General features: G+C 44.9%; 1 protein-coding gene across 7 annotated transcripts in view; it reads right to left on the reverse strand.

Annotated features, from left to right (window-relative positions):
* The window catches only part of LOC309864645 (sterile alpha motif domain-containing protein 5), a 909922-nt gene that overhangs the window by 90383 nt on the left and 798470 nt on the right, over positions 1 to 21069 (reverse strand). For all 7 annotated transcript variants that reach the window (XM_082730322.1, XM_082730320.1, XM_082730326.1 and 4 more), the window contains exons 3-4: positions 12520 to 12570; positions 12343 to 12392 (exon numbers count right to left, since the gene is read on the reverse strand). In XM_082730322.1, the coding sequence (XP_082586448.1) occupies positions 12343 to 12392; positions 12520 to 12570 (101 nt within the window). The remainder of the gene's footprint in view (positions 1 to 12342; positions 12393 to 12519; positions 12571 to 21069) is intronic.

A 21069-nucleotide genomic window follows, 5' to 3' on the forward strand; every position in this document is an offset into this window, starting at 1 on the left:
ATTGACAACAGTCCTTCTAACATACAAAGCCCACCACTAGGCAATCCTTGAGCTGCTCTGAAGACCTCCCCGAGCTGGCACGGGGGCTGCACGGACTCTAAGCATTGCCCACCCCCCAGAGTGCTGTGCTCAAATGCCTCTGCATACCCTTGCTTCTGTCTGGAATTCCCTTCCCCTCTAATCCCGCCTCCCCAGCCCCTCACCCTCCCTGCAGTGCTCGCTCCTGTGGGCGCCTGTGGTGGATTTGCAGCCTGTCAACATAGCTCCGCGGGATCACATCACCCAAATCCCCTCCGCTGCCGAGTGCCGGGTCAGCCCGAGTCCCGGGAGCTCCTGCACAGGAACTGGGGAGAGCAGAGGCAAAGCGGCTACTTTCTTTCTGTGCTTCAGAGTCTGTGCAGGGCATGAGGCCCTGTTGTAGCTGACGCCTGTCATGGTGGGGCGGGACTCACTCGGGGGTGGGGGGCCGCAATCAGGCCCCCCCGTGCATGGATTGTGCTGGGCCAGGGGCTGGTGAGCATCTCGGGAAGGACGCCAGCTCCTCCTGCAGGTTCCTGGTGAGTCGAAACTGGAGGCTCATGTGGAGGCAGTGAGAGAGGACGTGTCCATGTTTGCAGGTGGCAGTTCATGCCCTTTCCCCACATGACCTGCATGTGACATCAGGACACATCATCTGACACAGAGCAGCCAGCCCCAACAAATACCAGCGGTCAAAACCCTGCAATAACATCACCTTAATGTCCACTTCTCCAACAAGAAGCCAGTCTGATACCAAACTCCTGTGTCTGTGGCGGTGCCAGGCCCCCAGGGCCCAGCTGGCCATCCTCCTCCAGCCCCTGCTGTGCGGCCCTCACAGCACAGGACAATCGTGTTGTCATGACTTCTGCAGCTCCTAAGAGGACAGCTACCTTCCCATCGCATGCATCTTGCCAGCACCTAGCAAACCCATCCACACCGCAGAAATCTGGAAAATGTTTATTCAGTTGCACTGCACTACTGCCCGACCCATCACAGGTCTTTCCTGACGCACCTGTCCGTGGTCTGCGTGGAGGCATATGTGACAGCAGGTCTGGCCCCGGCAAATAGATGGATCTATGTGAGAGTTCCACCTCTGCCTGCCCAGGCTTTGTGATGGTGATCTTGGCAAGCCCTTTAGCCTTTCTGACCCCTTCCCCCCACGGACCCCACCCCATTTCCTTCACTGTTAGCTACCGTTTACTTTGCATACCATAGGGGTCTTCCCTGTCCTTGCCAGGATAGTATTGCTATTTATCTACTGATTGCCTCCACCCCCCCCCCCTTGGCCCAGTGTCCTGTTCACCTCTCCTGCAGGAGACGGAAGAAACCACAGCCCCCTCACGTCCTAAGTTCCTCCTGGCAGTGGAAGCCTGTCTCCAGCCGTTGCATACACCCCATCCCCTGGGGGTGGGGGGTGCGCAGCCCAGGCATGTGGACTCCAGCTGGGGCCGGGCAGCTGGGGCTCGCTCACCAGATGAAGCGAGGGGCAGCAGAGTCTGCGGTGGGGAACAGCTGAGGTGGGGAATTCTAGCACAGCTGCTCCTACCCCGAGCCCCTGCATTCTGGAATGTCGAGCCCCTCAAATATGCTATGCGACAGAGCACACACTCGTGCGGATGCAAAGCCACCCGCACAAACAAGTCTTTCGGCATGCTGTGACTGCACGGGCTTCCTGAGGCTAGCGGTCATCTCCTAGCCTCCCCTCTTTGGGGTATGGAAAAGGAAAGGAAAGCTCCCGTAGCGGGGGCATGTTTTCTGTGGCCCGAGCCACTGGGGAGCTCTGCGCACAGCACCATTGAATGAAAGAGAGGGTGAAAACCATAAACACGTGACCATGGCCACGGGCGATGCCACATGTCATGGAGGCCATGGAGCGAGACATGAACCCCTACCATATGCCGGCACCGCGCTAGGTATCTCACATGACCAGCCTCAGAAAGAGCTTCTATTGCATACATTTTATGGTTTAGGAACCCGAGGCTTAGAGAATTTAAATAAACTTTCTCACCCCACAACTAGCAGAGCTTAATGCAGGCTCGCGGTCTGGTCAACACCAGCAGCAGCAGAACAGCCCATCTGGACAGGCCACGCCAACTTGGCCACTGCAGGGCATGCTCTGGACTGGGTCAGAGAAGGAAAGGAGACCACCCAACTCTAACTCATCACTGAGGAGGTGAAGCCCGGAGGAGTGACTCTAAGCAGACGGCCATCACAGACAGCAAGCACACCAAACACTCCAGTCCCTGGGACAGGGACCTTGCCATCCTGCCCACAGCCTTGGCAGACGGCTCTTGGTAAATGGATCAAGGAGAAAGAATGCATAATACACATACTAATCTAATGCCTGGCTCTTGGTGCAGCCCATTCGTTTTCTGAAACCTAAACTTGCCATTCTGCCTCTACTTCCTACCCTGCTGATCTCAAACAATGGCAGTCCAAGCGACCTCTGGTCCCCTTCGTGGCTCTGTGCTCACAAGCCTCAAGTGCCCGGCTCCATCTCCTGGGAGGACAGTGGGCAGCCAGCAAGGACACATCCACCTGAACGGGGCAGAACCAACTTGCAAGCTATTCTGAAGGACACACCTCCATGTGGTTTCCTCATCCCAGTGCACATATGTATGTCCCCCATGGGAAAGATCTGGTATTCCTCTCCCCAGCCCGCAGCCCTGCCACAAACAGGATGTGGAAACAGGATGCATTCATCTCAGCTCCAGGGGACACGGCTTGACCTGGATTTCCCAACAAACTTGCAGACCTCATCAGCAATTCTCAGTGAATCTGGTCTGTCCCAAAGGAGGATTCATAACTGCACAGCCTGCGGGTTTCCAGTGTTTACTTCTACAAACGAAAACGAGCAGAGAGAGCCCCACCTTGTCACGCACAAGTCCACAGAACCACAGACAGCAGAGACCCTGTTTTCAGGGGTGTCCGTGAGGGAAGGAGCCTGAGCCCTTCAGTAATGAGAGACTTTCTTATTGAGGAACAGGGTGGAGGTCCCCAGCAGGAACTTAATAAAAGGAGAAGACTTTCTAAAGTCTTACTGAAAGGACTTCTTAAAGGAGTCCTAAAAGGAGTTACTTACTAAAAGAAGACTTACTAAAAGGTGAAGAATATCTTACACATTTCAAGGAGGCTGGAGACAAAGTTACCAAGAACTGGATTCCAAGGTCTACTCTTAATGGAGCTGTAATAAACCAATTTTCTTTCAAAAATGCACTCCCCCCCTATTTCTATGAAATATCTAGAAGAGGTGATTCTACAGAGACTGAAATTAGATTGGTGATTGCTTAGAGAGAACAGTGGTCATCATGACATGGAGGAGTGACAGCTAAAGGGTTTCTTTCTGAGTTGATGAAAAGTTCTAAAATTGACTCTGGAGATGGTGGTACCATTCTGTGAACAGGCTACACACCTTGTTGAGTATTTTTACTAGGTGAGTACATGTGGATACACTGTATCTCACTAAAGCAGATTTAAAAACAACTAAACAAATGACCACACGTCAACCTGTATACAAATGTTCACAGCAACATTGTTCACAACAGCAAAGAAGTCAACACAGTCCTGAGTGTCCACCCATCAAAAAATGGATAAACAAACAAAAAAAATGGATAAATAAAATGTGGCATATTCACACAACAAAAGGGAATCCACATGGATGAGCCTTACAAACATTATGCTAAGTGAAATAAGCTGGTCACTTAAAACACATAGGAGTCTTTAGGGCATCTGGGTGGCTCACTCAGTTAAGCGTCTGACTCCTGATCTCAGCTCAGGTCATGACCTTGGGGTTGTGAGATAGAGTCCCTGTTGGCCTCTGTGCTTGCTTGGGAGTCTTTTTGAGATTCTCTCTCCTCCTCTCCCTCTACCCCCCCAAATAAAAAAAAAATTTTTGAACCCACTGAATTACATACTTTTAATGAGTTATATGATGTGAATCATAATATGTGAGTTGTTTTTTTATTTAAATTCAGTTAACATATTATTATTATAAGTTGACTTCAGTGATTCATCAGTTGCATATAATACCCAGTGCTCATTACAGTACATTACACGCCCTCCTTAATGTCCATCACCCAGTTACCCCACCCCTTCACACCCCTCCCCTCCAGCAACCCTGTCTGTTTCCTATGATTAAGAGTCTCTTGTGCTTTGTCTCCCACTCTTATTTCATCTTGTTTTATTTTTCCCTCCCTTCCCCTATTCTCCTCTGTTTTGTCTCTTAAATCCCACATACGAGTGAGATCATACGATAATTTCTGATTGGCTTATTTCACTTAGCATAATACCCTCTAGTTCCTGGTATGTGAATTAGATCTCAATAAACCTATTACCGAAAAGAAAACAACATAAATGTACTTTTCTAACAAAACTCCAAGTTTTAAAATTAAAAATTAAAAAAAAAATTACTGAATTACAAATGACAAATTACAAATTACTGAACACTCAGTAGGTGCTGGAAAGCTTAGTAAGGGAGGTATGTACTGTACTGATCATCCTCGTTCTACAGTCATGGAACCTGTAGACACCAAGCTGGAGTAACCTGCCAAGAGCTGAGGCGCTGGTAAGAAACAGACTAAAGGTGAACGCAGAGAGTCTGGTTATCAGGCAGAGCATCTTAACCCCAAGGCCGTCATGGCATTCAGACTGGATAAGGCTTCTTGTCTCCAGTTCTAGGACCTTAGGCAAGCCAATTAATCTCAAAAATAGTACATACATCAATGAGTCCAAGAAAACTTAAATGACAAAATACAGTAAAAGTGATAATAGAAATAACCCAATAACCACTGTTATGATGATGGTACCTGTTACAATACAGAGAAATCACCGTGCCACCTGTTACTGGATTCCAAAATGTGGAAAGATTACAGCCAGGGAAAGGACCAAGAAAGCATCCCTGGAGAAGCAGTTCTTAAAAGAGGATCTAAAGAAAGGAGATGCTTTCAAGGCAGGAGCTTGGAACAGCCCAGGAGGCATGAAGACAGAGGGGGCAGTGTGGCTGGTGGTGGGAGACGTGGCCATAAAGATGGGCCCAGGCTGGACTATGGGGTTTTTTTCAAGTGCAAATGTGCAGAGGCCCTAATTCATAGGCGCCACGGTGGAGAGCTCAGCATCCCCTCACCGCAGTGTGGCCTAACTGCACTTCATGGAGACCAATCTGGGGTCATTTCCTGAATGTACTTTTCTGGCTCATGAAAAGAGCACTAAAGGTATCACTTGCAGTGGGAAACACAGGAAAAGTTACAGAAGTACAAGCAACAGGGGCGCCTGGGTGGTTTATTCAGTTAAGCATCTGCCTTTGGCTCAGGTCATGATCCCAAGGTCCTGGGATCAAGCCCTGTGGCGTGGGGCTCCTTGGGAGCCTGATTCTCCCTCTGCCGCTCCCCTAGCTTGTGCTCACACTCTCTCTCAAATAAATAAAATTTTTAAAAAGAAAAAAAAAAAGAAGTAGAAGCAACAGGATTTGATGATTGAGGTTTTGGAATCACGAAAGAGAAGCAGGAGATAATGACTCAAGGCTGCATGAAGAGCGGAAAAAGGTCCCAAGGACAGAAGGGAGACATATGATCAAAGAGCATGTTGTCGGAGAAGGAAAGGAGGTGAAGAAGGGGTGAGGACGTGCACCTGGGGTAAGAGTGACAGTAGTGAGCCGGCATCTGGCAAGTTGTGGCAACGGGCACGTCACCAGATCGGGAAACGGGGCCGAGGGACAGCTGTGGATTTGAGTGGGTGCCCGGACACAAGAGGTCAAAACCTTGGGTGTGCGTACCTGGGGAGAGCCTGAAGGCTGGGTACACAGCCCCAGGGGAACACCCACGGTAGGAAATGGGCAGAAGAAAGGGAACTGCCAAAAGGGGGCATGCAATGAGGAGAAACTAGAAGCTGCCACAGGCACCAAACCAAGGGCGAGGGGAGAAGTGGGACCCGCGGGAAAGGCAGACCTGCCAAATACAACAAGGATCTGTGAGCTGGCAGGGGCCTCTGGGTTGGTTACTGCTGCAGCACTGACCTCAGACAGCATTTCGGCAAGAACGAAGGAGACAGGAGTCGGGCTGTGGGGGCCAAGTTCAGGGGGAGAAGTCTGACTATGAAACCTTCCACGAGAGGGAGAAGAACGAAGCATATTTGTGGAAGACCCAGGGTTCAGAGTGTAAGGTCTCACACACACACATGCACACACGCATGCACACATGCATGCACACACACCCCACCGGTAACCTCCGTCCACTCTCATCGTAGCAGGACTGTGTGCGGCTACACAGCCCAGGAACAGGACACTGGACTGTGAATCAGGGAAGACTTCTGGGAGGAGCCAAGACCAGAGTTGGGATTCTAAGTCTGATGGGGTCTGCCCAGCTGAGGGGGGTGGGGAGGATGGTGAAAGTGGGGCCGGGGCACTGCACCAGAGGGAGCAACCATTTCAGAGGCTCAGGACGCCATGGGCGTGTGTGGCCCAGCTGGGCAATCACAGGAACTTCATCTGCCTGGAGAGTAGGTGAAAAGAAGAGGCGGGCATCAGGCAGGCAGGGACCACCCGTGAGGGGCAGGAAGGCAAGTTCAGAGACCCAAGTGATCTGGAGAGGAGCAGGAGGGAGGGAGCAACCAGAACACAGCGACACAAGCAGGGTTACTTCCCAAAGGGCACATGGCAAGGGGGAGGTGAAACAGGGATTTTGGAGGAGGGAGAAAAGGAGACTGGAGGCCATCAAAAGAGTATATAGTGCCAGCTTGCCAGACGAAACAAATCCGAGAGGGAAGCAGTGTCCAAAGGGAGTCAACGTCCGCAGAGAACATTTGTAAACCAGACGCCGTCCATTTCCCTGGACCAGAGAGCGCTGCTCCGCTGGCTCGCCCTCCTTTGACTTATCTTCCTCGTCCGTCTCCGATATATTTTTGGACTTTTTCACCATAAAATAGTTCAAGGGTAGTCATAGGTAATGAAAGGAAGTGAAACTAAATCAGTGCATTTTCAACTCTGGTGAAAGACTTAGTAGAAAAGGGCCTATAAATATTGGTGAAGGTGAAGTTTTGAGATTTATTTTGGACCTTCCTGCCTCTATAAATAAATAACTGAGACATAACTTAGATTCGAATGCAAGGAAAGCCTCCCCCTACCTCCAAGAGGACTACTGGAGTGTAGGTTTTAACTGCTGCTATTTATATAATGCTAACGAACCTCAATTTACCCCTAACCTCTCTATCTGCATAAGCAGTGCAATTAAAAGTATTCTGGAATTATAGCTTAATGGTAGGAGCCTGGGTTCTCAACTGGGATCAAATCTGGGCTCTGCCACTTAATTAGCTGTGTAGCCTTGAGCAAATTATTAACCTCTCTGTGCCTCAGTTTCTCCATTTGCCAATGGGAATAATATCATAGCAAACCTCAAAGGGATGATGGATTAACTCAGTCAATGTTAAGTACTTTGATCAGTTCCTGGCCCATACTCAGTGCTCAATCAACATTACCGGCTATCTCCTGCTTTTTCTTTTCCAATTTGCAGAATCAACCCTATTAGGGCTACTTCCAATGTAGATACACACCTAGAAATAATAGCCAGATGGCTCCCTTACAGTTGGCTTCCTTGAAAGGAATGAATCTAAATCATCTTGACACATAGCTTATTTATGAGACAGTTAGGTAATTTTCAGATTACTCTGTTTCAGAAATACATGTACAAATAAAAGATTAGGTTATTGTGGAAAAGAGTGCTAGTTTCCTGCCCAATGTCTGGGCTGCCTCCTTCCTTAAGACACTCATCTTGTTCAGGGCAATAAAGTAGTCAGCGGAAAACACACGTCCCTCCAAGCTCTCTGGTGGCAATGGTGGACCAGTGCCCCAATTTGGGGCTCACTTTCTTTGCTTTACTCTTCTCTGTAGCACCACTGAAAGCATATAAATGTTTTCTACGACATCTCGGTCCGTGTTGATGCAGCTCACATCAGTTCATCGTACACCCTGGAGCCCCGAATGGGGGCTGGCACACAAAGCCGGTGCTCAGTGAACAGCTGCGGCTTGAAGAAATGAGTGAGACAAACTGGAATGTGTTGGGCAGGGTTTCTAGGAAAGCTTTTTAAAGGATGTGCCTGTGGCTTTTTGCCCTTTGACCTTCTTCACCCTGTTTCTCCTTCCCACCTAGAAAATGCAGTGGCCACTTTAAAACCAGGGATTAACAACAAACAGTACAAACCAGGTTCCTGAAGGTTCAGGTGAGCCTCCGTGCCAGCCCCTGGATCACCCAGTGGAATGAGGAGGTAGCCAGGGAACGCTGTATTCTTTTTATGCCTCTATAGGTCATGTTTCCTGTTATTTCTAGCTAAATGCATTCCCAACAGACACAGTTATAAAGAATTTTGGGTGCACCTGGGTGGCTCAGTCAGTTGGGTGTCTGCCTTCAGCTCAGGTCACGATCCCAGAGTCCTGGGCTCAAATCCTGCATTGGGCTCCCTGCTTAGGAGGGAGCCTGCTTCTCCCTCTCCTTCTGCCTCTCCCCCTGCTTGTGTGAGTGCGCTCTCTGTCAAATACATCCATACATAAATAGAATTTTCCCAGCAAAGAAGTCTTGCTCTCCAGATATTCTTCAGGCTAACAAAAAAAATTTAACTAACATTCAGCTTTTTAGCCAGTAGACACAAATCCAAGTTTGTAATGAAGTAGATAGTCTCATCGATAGGCAAGGCAAGGTAAATAGATATAAATAGAAGAGACTGAAATGAAAGCTCCCTTAACATTTTTTAATATTTTCAGTGAAAGCACAGAGAGACCACATAGAACGAGAAGATAAGGAGGAACAAAGCCTCTGTCAGACAGGTGGGGGCAGGCCTGTTCTGCGTATGGACAGCCGCACCTATCCTGTGGGTCTCACATATCTACCCAAGTACAGCCAATCAGCCCCACCTGGCAGAGGGCGCAGCTACAGTGATGTTAGGTATATCCTCACTTCTTGTCTGACTTCTCACTGCTTGTCACCCCCACAAGACCCACCCCCTTGGTCTCTTCTGGTCAGAGCTCAAGACTTTAAACCCAGTTAAATGGTAAATACCCCTGGGAGAGATGATGAATTTTTTAGAAATCAGGCATTTGCATTATAATGAACACTTGATTCTTTCCTTGGCTCAGGTTTTAACTGGGGGAGAAGGGAGAGAAAAAGATGTCCTGCGGCCCCTGAGACATGAGGGGGGTATTGGTGGGGGAGGGGCTGTGGCTCAGGCCACAGGAGCCACAAGGCCAGTCACAGGACTCCCATGTCGCTCCACCTAGGCCTCTGCTCTAAGGGCAGGCTGCTGCAGGATTTGCCTACATTTGTCTGAGTTCTCTTGCCTTTTGACTGCAGAAGGAAAGTTCTGCCCATAAAACAACACTGCAAACTCAGAAGGATATTCTGGTTGGCAGATACCTGCTGGACGCTCACCAGACACAACCAGCGGGCTGACCAGGTCATCCTCTCTGGCTTACAAAACTACCAGCAAGCATTCTGATCAGAGGACTAGCAGGATTCTGTATTTCAAAGTAATTGCACTCTCAAGTAAAAAAAAAAAAAAAAAAATCCAAATAATTCAATATAAACAAAACTCTTCAGTTTATAATCTAACCTAGAGTGCCCACCTTATTTAAAAAAGAAAAAGAAAGAAAGAAAAAAAGAAAGAAAATCTTTTGGAAGGTTTAATCCAAAGGAATTACCAATTTAAGAATAAGTATCATCATTTTGTAACCATCACTGTAAAAACTGATTTAGGTAACAGTCATTAAAGGAATCTAAAACCATCAGGTAAAAGTTTGATGAGGAACAAGGCATTTACATAGTCTCAGATCATCTCCCCACAGAATATTTACTAACAGCAAAGGAAAAAGTCTGACTTGTCAGAAGACACCCAATGGACGTCACCACAATCAAATGATCAAAATTAGTACCACCAACAATGGGACAGATTCACAGCATGATGTAGTGTACTGGAAGGATGCAACAGCAAAACTGCACTACCTGAGTCCCAAGAAGAAACCCAGACAGAGGAATACTTTACAAAACAACTAGCCTACCCTCTTAAAAAACCCATCAGTAGCATAAAAAACAAAGAAAGGCCAAGAAATCCTTTCAGATTAAATATGACGAGAGAGGACATGTGAATGTGATGAGTCATTTTTTTAAGTGCTGGATTGAAAAAAAAAAGTGCCACTACTGGGGCAATTAGAGAAACTCGAACATGAACTATAGATTAGGAAAATCACTATTCAAATTTCTCTATTTGGTAATTACACTGCAGAGTTCTGTAAGAGGTCTTTGTCCTTAGGAGATATGGGTTGAGGTACTGAGAAGTGACAGTCACAGAGTTTGTAACTTACTCTCTGATCGTTCTGCAATAATCATAATTAGCAATGTTATGTGTGTGTGTGTGTGTGTGTGTGTGTGTGTGTGTTAGTGTGTGTGTCTAGGAGAGAGAAGAAGAGTGTGTAAACTGCTGAGTCTAAGTAAAAGTTATATAGAAGTTCACTGCACAACTCTTGCACCTTTACAGTAAGTTTAAGATTTTTCAAGAGTTTTTTTTTTTAAATAAGAAAAACAAGAGTACCAGAGTTTTCAAAAAGCATTCAACAGCAAATACAGAACAAAATGGGCTACAACTTTTAAGTTACTTAGAAATACCAAGGTTCAAGTTAAACCACTTAAAAGAACAGAAGCAAAATGGCAGATTTATAGATGGGAGAGGCTGGGGCTGTCACCAGTACTGTGTGTTGTGTGTGTTCAGAATTTTTTGTTAACCTCAGAGGAGGCTGAGAGTCTCTCTCTTGGCCACAAGAGCCACGCCACATTTTACTAAGTGAAGGATGTAAACACGGAAAGAATGACTACCCACAATTGGGGGGAAGAAGAAATACCCAGCCTCACTAAGATTAGTACAAATTTGGTGAGTCACTTCCTCTTAGGAGAAAAGGCAAACATTTCTAGTTTCCCAAAGGACTCAAGATTCTGAAGAACACCTGAGTTCTCAGCCTGGATCCTGCCAAATAGGTAGCAAACTAGGTCAGAAGAACTTCTACTCCATTGACTCCATGCTTTTGCCTATACTCAACTCAATTTATTGCCACTCTACCACCAATTCCCAAATCAATGTCAACTCCAATGTCTGAGCTCCTTCAGCCTCCACATTACTAAGCTGGTGGGAGGTTACACGCAGCTAAGACAAAGGAGAGTCATGTTAGTGGCACAGGCATTCTCTAACCCTGAATGGGAAATGGCCTTGGTTTGCTTTTTGCTCGTCACTCCCAATGTTCCTCAGTCTGAACCAAAACTGCGCCACCTTTTGAGAACTGAAGCCTTGGCAAAGCAGCCTTCCCTCCTGGAAGCGGTCTCTGGGCCGGCAGCACACACGTGGACGGATTAGGCAGAGCTGTGTCATAAAGCACACACACGCTCTCCCAACGTGTGCTTTTCATTCCAGAAATACTTTATTGCTAAACCACTTCTATGCTTCTCCTGGCACCAAACACTGTAAGGGGTTCCGTACTAAAGGAAGCATCTGTTTGAAGATGAGGACTTTCTTAAAATTTCTTTACCTCGGAAGATCATAAATAGAACATTCTAGTGTAATTACGATGGAATAAAGAAGAAACGGGAAAGGCTATAGAAAACAAAAGATAAAAAAAAACAAAAACATTCGCTTTGTTTTTGTTTTGTTTTGTTTTGTTTTTAAAAACTGCCTAAAAGAAACACTGCGGATATAAAATATAACATAGAATTATCTTCCATGACAGTAAAGATTACAGGGCCCAAGTCAGGACAAAGAAGCAAAAATATCACCTTTAACAGGAAAGGTTAAGAAACATTTACCATTTTGTCACAAGCATTTATTCTTGTTTTAAGGGTACCCACCAAAGTCACATGCGGAGAGAGTTGTTTTGTTTTGTTTTGAATAGTTGTTTTATTCTGGAATATATTGTATTTTTGTACCTTGCTTCTTTATGACTTTCACCCTGTATCGGAGACTATTTTAAAAGAAGAAAACCCATCTTGGTGGACCCGTCCTTTTCCTTTCTCTGCTCATTTCCAGTCAGTTATTTGGGGTTCACTCACAATAAGCTGTGTGAAACCAGTACCTCTTGCGGAATCCTTAGTCTTCACCAACTGAATTACAAAACACACTCTTATCCACCCACACATGTGTGTACACACACACATACACACACACACACACACACACACACACACCCCGTGCAAGGAACATGACCTCAGTCTCCGTGGCACAGACACAACATGATCACCCACTCAACTTTCACCAGGATGGACCTACTTAGAAATTCTGATCCCGGGCAGAAGAAAGGAAACTTACTTTCTTTCCACCTCTGGTGTTGACACAGCGCTGCAGAAGCCAAGGGACTCCTAGGAGAAAGAGACACAGCGTCAGCACAGCTAGAGCAGCAGGCTTCCACTGATTTGTACAGAATATCACTTAAAAAAAAAAAAAAAAAGCAGAGCAAAAATAGACGATTAAAGTCATTGTGCTTACTTCGATCTGGGACCGCAGCTGAAGTGACGTGGGGCTGGCATCAGGTTTCTCCTAAAAGAGAACAGATGCGGGTTTAATGAGACTTCCCAATGTGGCAGACACCAGAAAGACAAACAGATATGTACGCAGAGACGGGGGGGATTTGGGAAACACTAGAATACAGTGGGAGGAGATTGGGAGAGATAAGCAGAGTTTCTGGAAAAGCTAATGTGTTTTCAAAACGAGAACTCTGGTCTTAAAACTGAACTGCTTCCCAAACCACTTGACCCTGCTGACGATTTTACTGTGGGAGAAAAAAGCACAATCCCACTGAAGGGCATGGACAGTGAAGGGTGAAATAATTCTCTGGATGCGATTAGACCATCACTGGGAGGCGGAATTTATGGGGATCCAGTTGCATTGTTTCTTTTTCAATAATGTTGGAGTTGTAGCGGCGCCTGGGTGGCTCAGTCATTGAGCATCTGCCTTCAACTCAAGTCATGATTCTGGGGTCCTGGGATCGAGCCCTGCATCAGGCTCCCTGCTCACTGGGAAGCCTGCTTCTCCCTCTTCCACTCCCCTGCTTTTTCCCTCTCTCTCTGTCAAATAAATAAATAAAATCTTAATAATAATAGTAATAATAATAATAATATTGGAGCTCCAATCTGATTCTTAATTCTAAATGTATTCAGAGTCTCCACAGCGCAGGGCTAGTTTTAAGTGTCTTTAGGAAGGTGGAAAGCTCACTTGATACTATCGTGCAGCCCCAGAAATTGCCAAGCCACTCTAATACAAACAAACTGGCCAAGCTGGAAATTTAAAACACAATATGGAGCACCCAGTTAACTGAGGAAATAAATACACGACATTATCAAAAATCATCAAATCATAAAGGCATCATTTTAGAGATAAAACCATTTTATAGTTAAAAATTCCATTTGCCCTTTGGTTAAAAAAAAAATGTGGGGGAGAGGTAAACCAGTAACCTATGATGAAAATAATATATTGAAATAAGCATTGGCAGCACAATAGGAAAATTGCACTATCAGAAGTAATAGAATACACTATGGGAAAATAAGAGCTGCACTATAGGACACTGATGCTTTTCTCAAGTAGAGAAGAGTCCTAAGTCTAAGCAGGTGTAAGTGGAGGTCCTCACCGAAGTGTGGCACACAGTCCGGCTGGTACCCAGCTGAGCTGTCACAAGCAGGCCAAAAGGCAGTTTTAGAGGAAGGAGTACTATGACTAACAAGTTTGCAATATCAGCTTAATTATGAGTTTTCCAATAATCCTATTGTGTTCTTAAGAACTGTTACATTCTATCTATGGTGCACGTGCACCATAGGAAGATGGTTCTGTTAGTCCCGGCTGACATTCGGGATGTGGGAGCAGGTCATCTCAAATGAGGAATTCTCACTTTTATTGTTCAATTTATTGAAGTTTCCTATTTTATTACTAGCGTGATTATGAAACTAGGCTAATATTTTAAGAAACTCGGAAACAAAACATTAAAATGAGTATAACTCAGAGTACATTTACAAATGTAAGTAATGGGAATCCAGTATGTATATTGACTATAAAATGAACATGCTCGGATGATTTTGGACAAGTAGATCAAAAGAGAAAAGTACTTTAATGGACTGGAAACTCACTCACCCCCAGTCCCAGGGCTTTATTTGTTATGAAAAACACCAGAGTGGTGTAAAGCCTCATAGAATTCTCTCTGCTGAACACCCTCCTGGTCTTCATCGCCACCTTTGTTCCAGATTTCTATCCCAGACTTGATACACCATTTTTACAAAGCAACGTATGCAATTGTTTGAGTTACATTCCAAGTCCAACTGGTAGGACATCAGACTCAGGTATAATGAACATGGAAGATACGTACTGGGGAGATTCCTTGTACTCAGAGACTAGTCATGATGTCCTACTACCTAATGTCTTAGCATCACAGAGAAATTTATAAACTGAAACAGCAGGAAGTAAGCAAAGGTATGGTTTGCAGTTTTTCATCCTAAATCTTCCCATTCAGAGTCAGTGTGGGAACCTCAAAAAGATGACAGAATTCCATTACTGCCTCTGAAGTTTTCCCTGAAATAGCCCCTTTAATGCCCAACTCCAGCCCATGTCCTTCCATAACCATCAATGAAGAAAATGATTAACTCTCCTCCATTCTAACCTGTTCCTCAAGCTCTTAGTCTCTACTTTACCAGGTAATAGTCCACAGTAGGAAATTACCAGCTTGAACTACGTACTTATATCTGCATTTTTCCTAATAAATTTTATTTATTGAGTGCATCAACTGTTACTCCATATCATAAATGGAACATTTATGGTATATTATGCAAAATGCACATTTCCCCCACATACAAAGCAGGTGCTTGTCAACAACCACATTAAACATTTGATGACCAGGAAGTAACATGCTAAACATGTTCACATGCTGGTCTTTTACTAATGATAAACTGTGTTTGGGGGACTTGTTAGGAAATTGGTTGGGGGTACAGTTTGATGTATGATGTACTAAAATGTGTTTCTTTAACCGTCAAACCTGAGAAATGCAACATTGCAAATAAGAGTTAAAGTTAGCAGGCATCTGCTATACGCCTGGATAAAACACCCATGTGCAGAGTGTGAATGAAGTTTTGGTTGATGTATCATATACCTAATGAAGTGCTGGACACTCTCATTCTGTTTATCACTGAAAAATATGGCATTTTGTTTTCCAAGATACAATGTGAAGTGAAAAGTGCGATGAAATCAGACAAAAGAAGCACCAGTTACGTGTGCATCAATAAAGGGTGTTGCTTACATAGTAAAGGGGGAGGGATGCAGTTCAAAATGGGCAGAGAAAGGCTCCTTGACGTTCCCTTCCCCATCTAAACATGAGGTTGCCCTCTTCTTTGCTCCCAATTCAACCAGTGTAAGCGGGAACGGGGTGGGGGTGTGTGTGTGGGTAGGAGGCCACGGTTCTAGACAGAGTTCCAGCAAGACAAGAAGTCCTGAGGAAGGGGGAAGGTGGAGTAAGAACTGACAAGTTGTAAAGGACTTTATCTGGGGGACTGTCCAGTTGTAAATGACTTTATGTGGGGAACAACTGATGGTCTTCAATCTAACTCCTGATCTGGAAGTCATCGTGTTGATAGAAACAGTAAAAATTGTGAATAACTAGAACACAGTCATCAAGTAAACATGTATCTTCTGGACATGTTACGGAAAGAAACAATCACTGAGAAGTAAGATTCTCCTTATTAATGTGTGCTAACTGATGCAGTTACCACTGCTGTGTAACGAGTCACCCCAAACTCAGTTGCACAAACCAACAAGCACTTTTTTTCCTTCACAGATTCAGTGGGTAAGAATTCAGAAAAGGGAAAGCAGAAAAGGCTTTTCTCTGCCCCATGGTGTCTGGGGCCTTGGCTGGGCGGGTTCAAAGGGTGGAGGTGACCATTTGGCTGGAGTTGTAATCGTTAGGAAGCTTGCTGGATCCCAAGTCTGGAGGCTGATGCTGCTAACAGCTGGAACTGAAGCAGAGGCCATCTGCTGGAACATCTGTCCAGGGGTGCCACATGCAGCTGCTTGTCTTCCCCATAGCAGGACACTGGGTTTTGAGAGAAGCTGGACACACACCAAGAGAGCCAGGCAGAAGTTGTACCACTTTTTATAATCTAGACTTGTGCACTATCACTTCTGCTGGAGTTACAAGCTCTCCCGGGTGCAAGAGAGTACATACACAGGCCCCATCTTTCGGTGAGAGGAGTGGCAAAGTCACATGGGAAGACAGCCCTGGGTCGAGAGATACCATGAGGGCCCATTTTGGAGATTAGGAGCCATACTGACTGCCAAGGAACTCGCCTATGTTTTCTGAATGAGGAATCAGATGAGACTATTTGTTCACGACAATGGCCATTAGGATTCTTTTGTCATTTTTAGAGTTTACTCAAGTAGCACGTCTTGGAATATATTTCACCCCGAACCTATCACTTAAAGGTTAAAATATCTCAATGTTTTAAGCTACAATTATGATCTCTCTTGTTTCAACTTTATTATCATAGAAAATCTCAAATATGCAAAAGTAAAGAGAATAGTAAAATGAATTCCCAAATTCTTATTACCCAGCTTTAATAACTATCTACTCATGGTCAATTTTGTTTCCTCTAGACCTTCATGCATGCTTTGGTTCCACCCCACTTTAATATGGAAAAAACCCCAGATACCTTATCATGAAATATCAGAATTTTTAATCTTAAAATTTAGTGATCAGGCTTTCTTAATTTCTATGACTCAATCTTGAGTAAGTCATCATTCACCAAGAATTTGATTCTTTCCTAGCACAGGGGGACTTTCTTTGGTCATTGCAGAAAACAATCATATTTAACAGATTTATGTAATCTACTTAAATGTTACAAAAGAACATGAATAAATGCATTCAAAATTGAACATAATCAAAAAGTTTATTAGAACAGTACCCACTTCTGTGTCCCAAGTATAAATATATCCCTAATACTTTTTGAGTATGATATGCTCATTGACTTTGCACTTGACTGAGTATTCTAAGCAGTGTTTAGGGAGATATAACCCCACAATTTGGTCCATGCTCCCTATGAGAATCCAGAGAGCCACACAACAATGATGGCTGAACAAGAACCTATTAATTGTAAGTTGGGGTATTATAACTTAGTTAACTTTTTAAAAAATAAAGTGAATGCATGGAATTTTATCTATGGGTTCAACTGCTCATCATTATGCCACATGTGGGTACATTAGTTAAGAATTATGAATACTGGGGGGTGCCTGGGTGGCTCAGTCACTTAAGAGTCTGCCTTCAGCTCAGGTTACCTATGTTTATATTTTTATTTTTTTTATTACCATATAATGTATTATTTGCCCCAGGGGTACAGGTCTGTGAATTATCAGGCTTACACACTTCATAGCACTCACCATAGCACATACCCTCCCCAGTGTCCATAACCCAACCATCCAATGCCCTCATACCCTGCAACCCTCTGTTTTGTGAGATTAAGAGTCTCTTATGGTTTGTTCCCTCCTGATGCCATCTTGTTTCATTTTTTCCTTCCCTACCCCCAAATCCCCTGCTCTGCCTCTCAATTTCCTCATATCAGAGAAATCATATGATAAATTGTCTTTCTCTGATTGACTTATTTCGCTAAGCATAATACCCTCTAGTTCCATCCATGTTGTTGCAAATGGCAAGATTTCATTCCTTTTGATGGCTGCGTAGTATTTGTGTGTGTGTGTGTATCACATCTTCTTCATCCATTTGTGTGTTGATGGACATCTAGGTTCTTTCCATAGTTTGGCTATTGTGGACATTGAGGTGCATGTGCCCCTTCAGATCACTACATTTGTATCTTTAGGGTAAATACCCAGTAGTGCAACTTCTGGGTCAAAGGGTAGCTCTACTTTCAACTTTCTGAGGAACGCCCACGCTGTCTTCCAGAGCGGCTGCACCAGCTTGCATTCCCACCAACAGTGTAGGAGGGTTCCCCCTTCTTCACATCCTCGCCAACATCTGCCATTTCCCAACTTGTTAATTTTAGCTATTCTGACTGGTGTGAGGTGGTATCTCATTGTGGTTTTGATTTGTATTCCTATGCTTACCTTTTTTAAGAGTGTGTAGTCTTGCATTACCCTTCATTATTTTCTTCTAATAGAAATTCAGCTTAAAAGTACAATCTTTAGATTTCACGTATGTTTTAAAATTATCTACACGTATATGTTCATAAATATATGAGAAAACACCTCTGGGATGCCTGGGTGGCTCAGTCAGTTAAGCGTCTGCCTTTAGCTCAGCTCACGATGCCATGGTCCTGGGATCCAATCCCACGTGGCTAGGTGGGGAGGTCCTTGCTAAGCGGGAAATCTGTTTCTCTCTCTGCCTGCCGCTCCCCTTGTTTATGCCCTCTCTGACAAACAAAATCTTTAAAAGAAAAAAATAAACATCTCAAAGATTCCTTACACACCAATGGTTACATCTGCAAAGGCCAGTATTCCTCAATTTTTAACACATTTGTCAAACACATACTGCTTTCAGATACTTCTAAAGAATGTAATAAAAGTTTCAAAAAATTAAAACTGGTAATAATTTTAGTTGTATCCTAACAACTAAATAAAAATACTTCTTAGGAAATATTAAAACTTAAATTTCTCAAATTACATCATGCTCTATATTAAAACAACTTCTTGAGGTATTAAAATTTTTAGTAATGAGTGTCATAGAAAACTATGCCTGCATTTTTCTGATTAATAGTGAAGGTCCATAATGATTTAAAAAATCATCTAACATTCATATTTTGACTAAGAGAGATAAAATTGTAGTTCCATATAGTTTTTTTTCTTTTCAAGGAATTAGATGACAAAAAAATAACTGGGTGGAAAGAAACCTCAAATTCATTTCTTGTCAACTTGGACAATTCTGGAAACAGTAATCCCCTCAAAGTTTACTATGTCTAACATAGAAGCAAAAACAGAACAAATTTTCCAAATGAAATCAGGAGTCTGCCAAAACCAAAACACGGGGAAACACATGTGCTTACACCTGCTGGTGCATGTGTATATGCACGGCCGCACGCACAAGCACGTCTACAGACACACTAACAGGGCCTGGGTCAAATACAAAACTAGGCTCTGGCATGCGGTGTGAAACACCAGAGTCAAAAACCCACTGGGGGGGCGCCTGGGTGGCTGAGTGGGTTAAGCCGCTGCCTTCGGCTCAGGTCATGATCTCAGGGTCCTGGGATCAAGTCCCGCATTGGGCTCTCTGCTCAGCGGAGAGCCTGCTTCCCTCTCTCTCTGCCTGCCTCTCCATCTACTTGTGATTTCTCTCTGTCAAATAAATAAATAAAATCTTTAAAAAAAAAAAAACCCCACTTGGGGCAGAATAAGGTCCTGGAAAACAAATACTACGCCCTGGTCCACACTCCAACACTGTTTCCACCTTCTTGTGGAAATCCACACTTCTCCTTCCCTTAATGCCAGTGCTCAAAGCCTAATGAACTTTACAGCTGGAAAAGCAGGTGGGATAAATCCCCCTCTCATTGCAAAAGCCAAGAGGAAAACCATGAGGCGCCTATCAGCTCAGCTCAGCGCCAAGCTCTCCTCCTCCACACTGGGCACAGGAAGGAGGAGGTGGACGGGCGAGAGGACCGCATGCCCGGCAACACTCAGCCTACAAGTGAGGCACACAGCCCATCACTGATGTGCTCAGCTAATGGAGGGAACGGGCTCTATGTGGCTGGGGAAAGTTGCTGCCTGGGGTGGATTTTAAAACTCATGTGGTACTGATCACTTTACAAGACTAAGAAGTTGTGGTGTCTCCCAGCTGGCAAAGTATGCTCCCCTCTTGTCTGACTTCTTTTCCATTCTGGCAAGCAGTGGGGCGTCTATTCCTTTTACCATAAGCCTCAACACTTTCTTCAGAGTTTCCTCACTCCCCAGAAAATCAGCTACCCGGGGCTGCTCCTTCCCTGTTGACACGGTTTCTGGTGTACAGCCATCCCATTCCAAACTTGCAGGCATCAGTTTCTCCACGGTCCCTCACTTCCCAGATGCCCGTCCACTCCCGCAGAAGGGAGCAGAAGGTACCAAGTGCGAGCTGGGAGGGCTGCGCTCCAATCCTGCCTCCACCACACTAAGACCTTCAGACCTCAGCTGTGTTTTACTTTGCCCGGTTTGGCAACGGTGATGAAAAGAAATGGACTATTTGGCGATCTTTAGATTCCTCTTAGTCCCTATCTCAGATGAAGCATGGTCTAATCCAATCCCTACACACAAATAGATCTTCTTAAAAGAGTACTCTGCCCTTGCTTTCTAAAGTGTGGCTTGTGCAACATGAGCCTCAGAATCACCTGGAAGCTTCTTCGAAAGGCAGTCTTGGGCCTCACCCTACACCAGAATCAAAATCTGCATTTTACCAAGATCCCCAGATGTTCTGTGTGCTCGTTTCAGTGTGAGAAGCTCGCTGGTTTGTACTCTGTATCATTTCTCTGTTCTAAAATCTTTCCAAAGTTCTAGAAACACAATATTGACAGGATAAAATCCACGTTTCTGAAAAAGTGGCCCTTCAGCCAACTGGCCTGATGGACGCCCTCTTCTTAGAGAATGGGGGCTGGGTCCCCTTCATGCACTCTCCCGGTATTTCCCTTTTGCCCATAGTACCTGGCATATCCTTCTTCATCCTGTCCATCCTCCAAGTCATCCTTTAGCTCCACCTCCAAACCCACCTCTTGTTTTACCTTCTCTGTCAGGCCGTGCCTTCAGTGATCAGCCCGAGTTCAGTCTTAAGGGCAAGAAGCTACATGGCTTACTTACTAGGCGTATCGATGCGTAGCAACTCTTCTCTCTGGTCTGTCTCTTACTCCCTCACCTAGATGGCAAATGCCTTCTTAACAGGGATTCGCTGTACCCACAGACACACCACACGGTCCAACAAAAACTATGCAGTGCTCCTTATGGGCCAGGCCGCACGTGAAGAGACTGCAGTGAAGGAGACAGGATGACACAGACGCGGCATGAGGGAAGTGCGTGGTGGGCATTAATTCATCTCATTTC

Source organism: Mustela nivalis, assembly GCF_964662115.1.
Source record: "Mustela nivalis genome assembly, chromosome: 5".
In the NCBI taxonomy this organism is placed as follows: Eukaryota; Metazoa; Chordata; class Mammalia; order Carnivora; family Mustelidae; genus Mustela; species Mustela nivalis.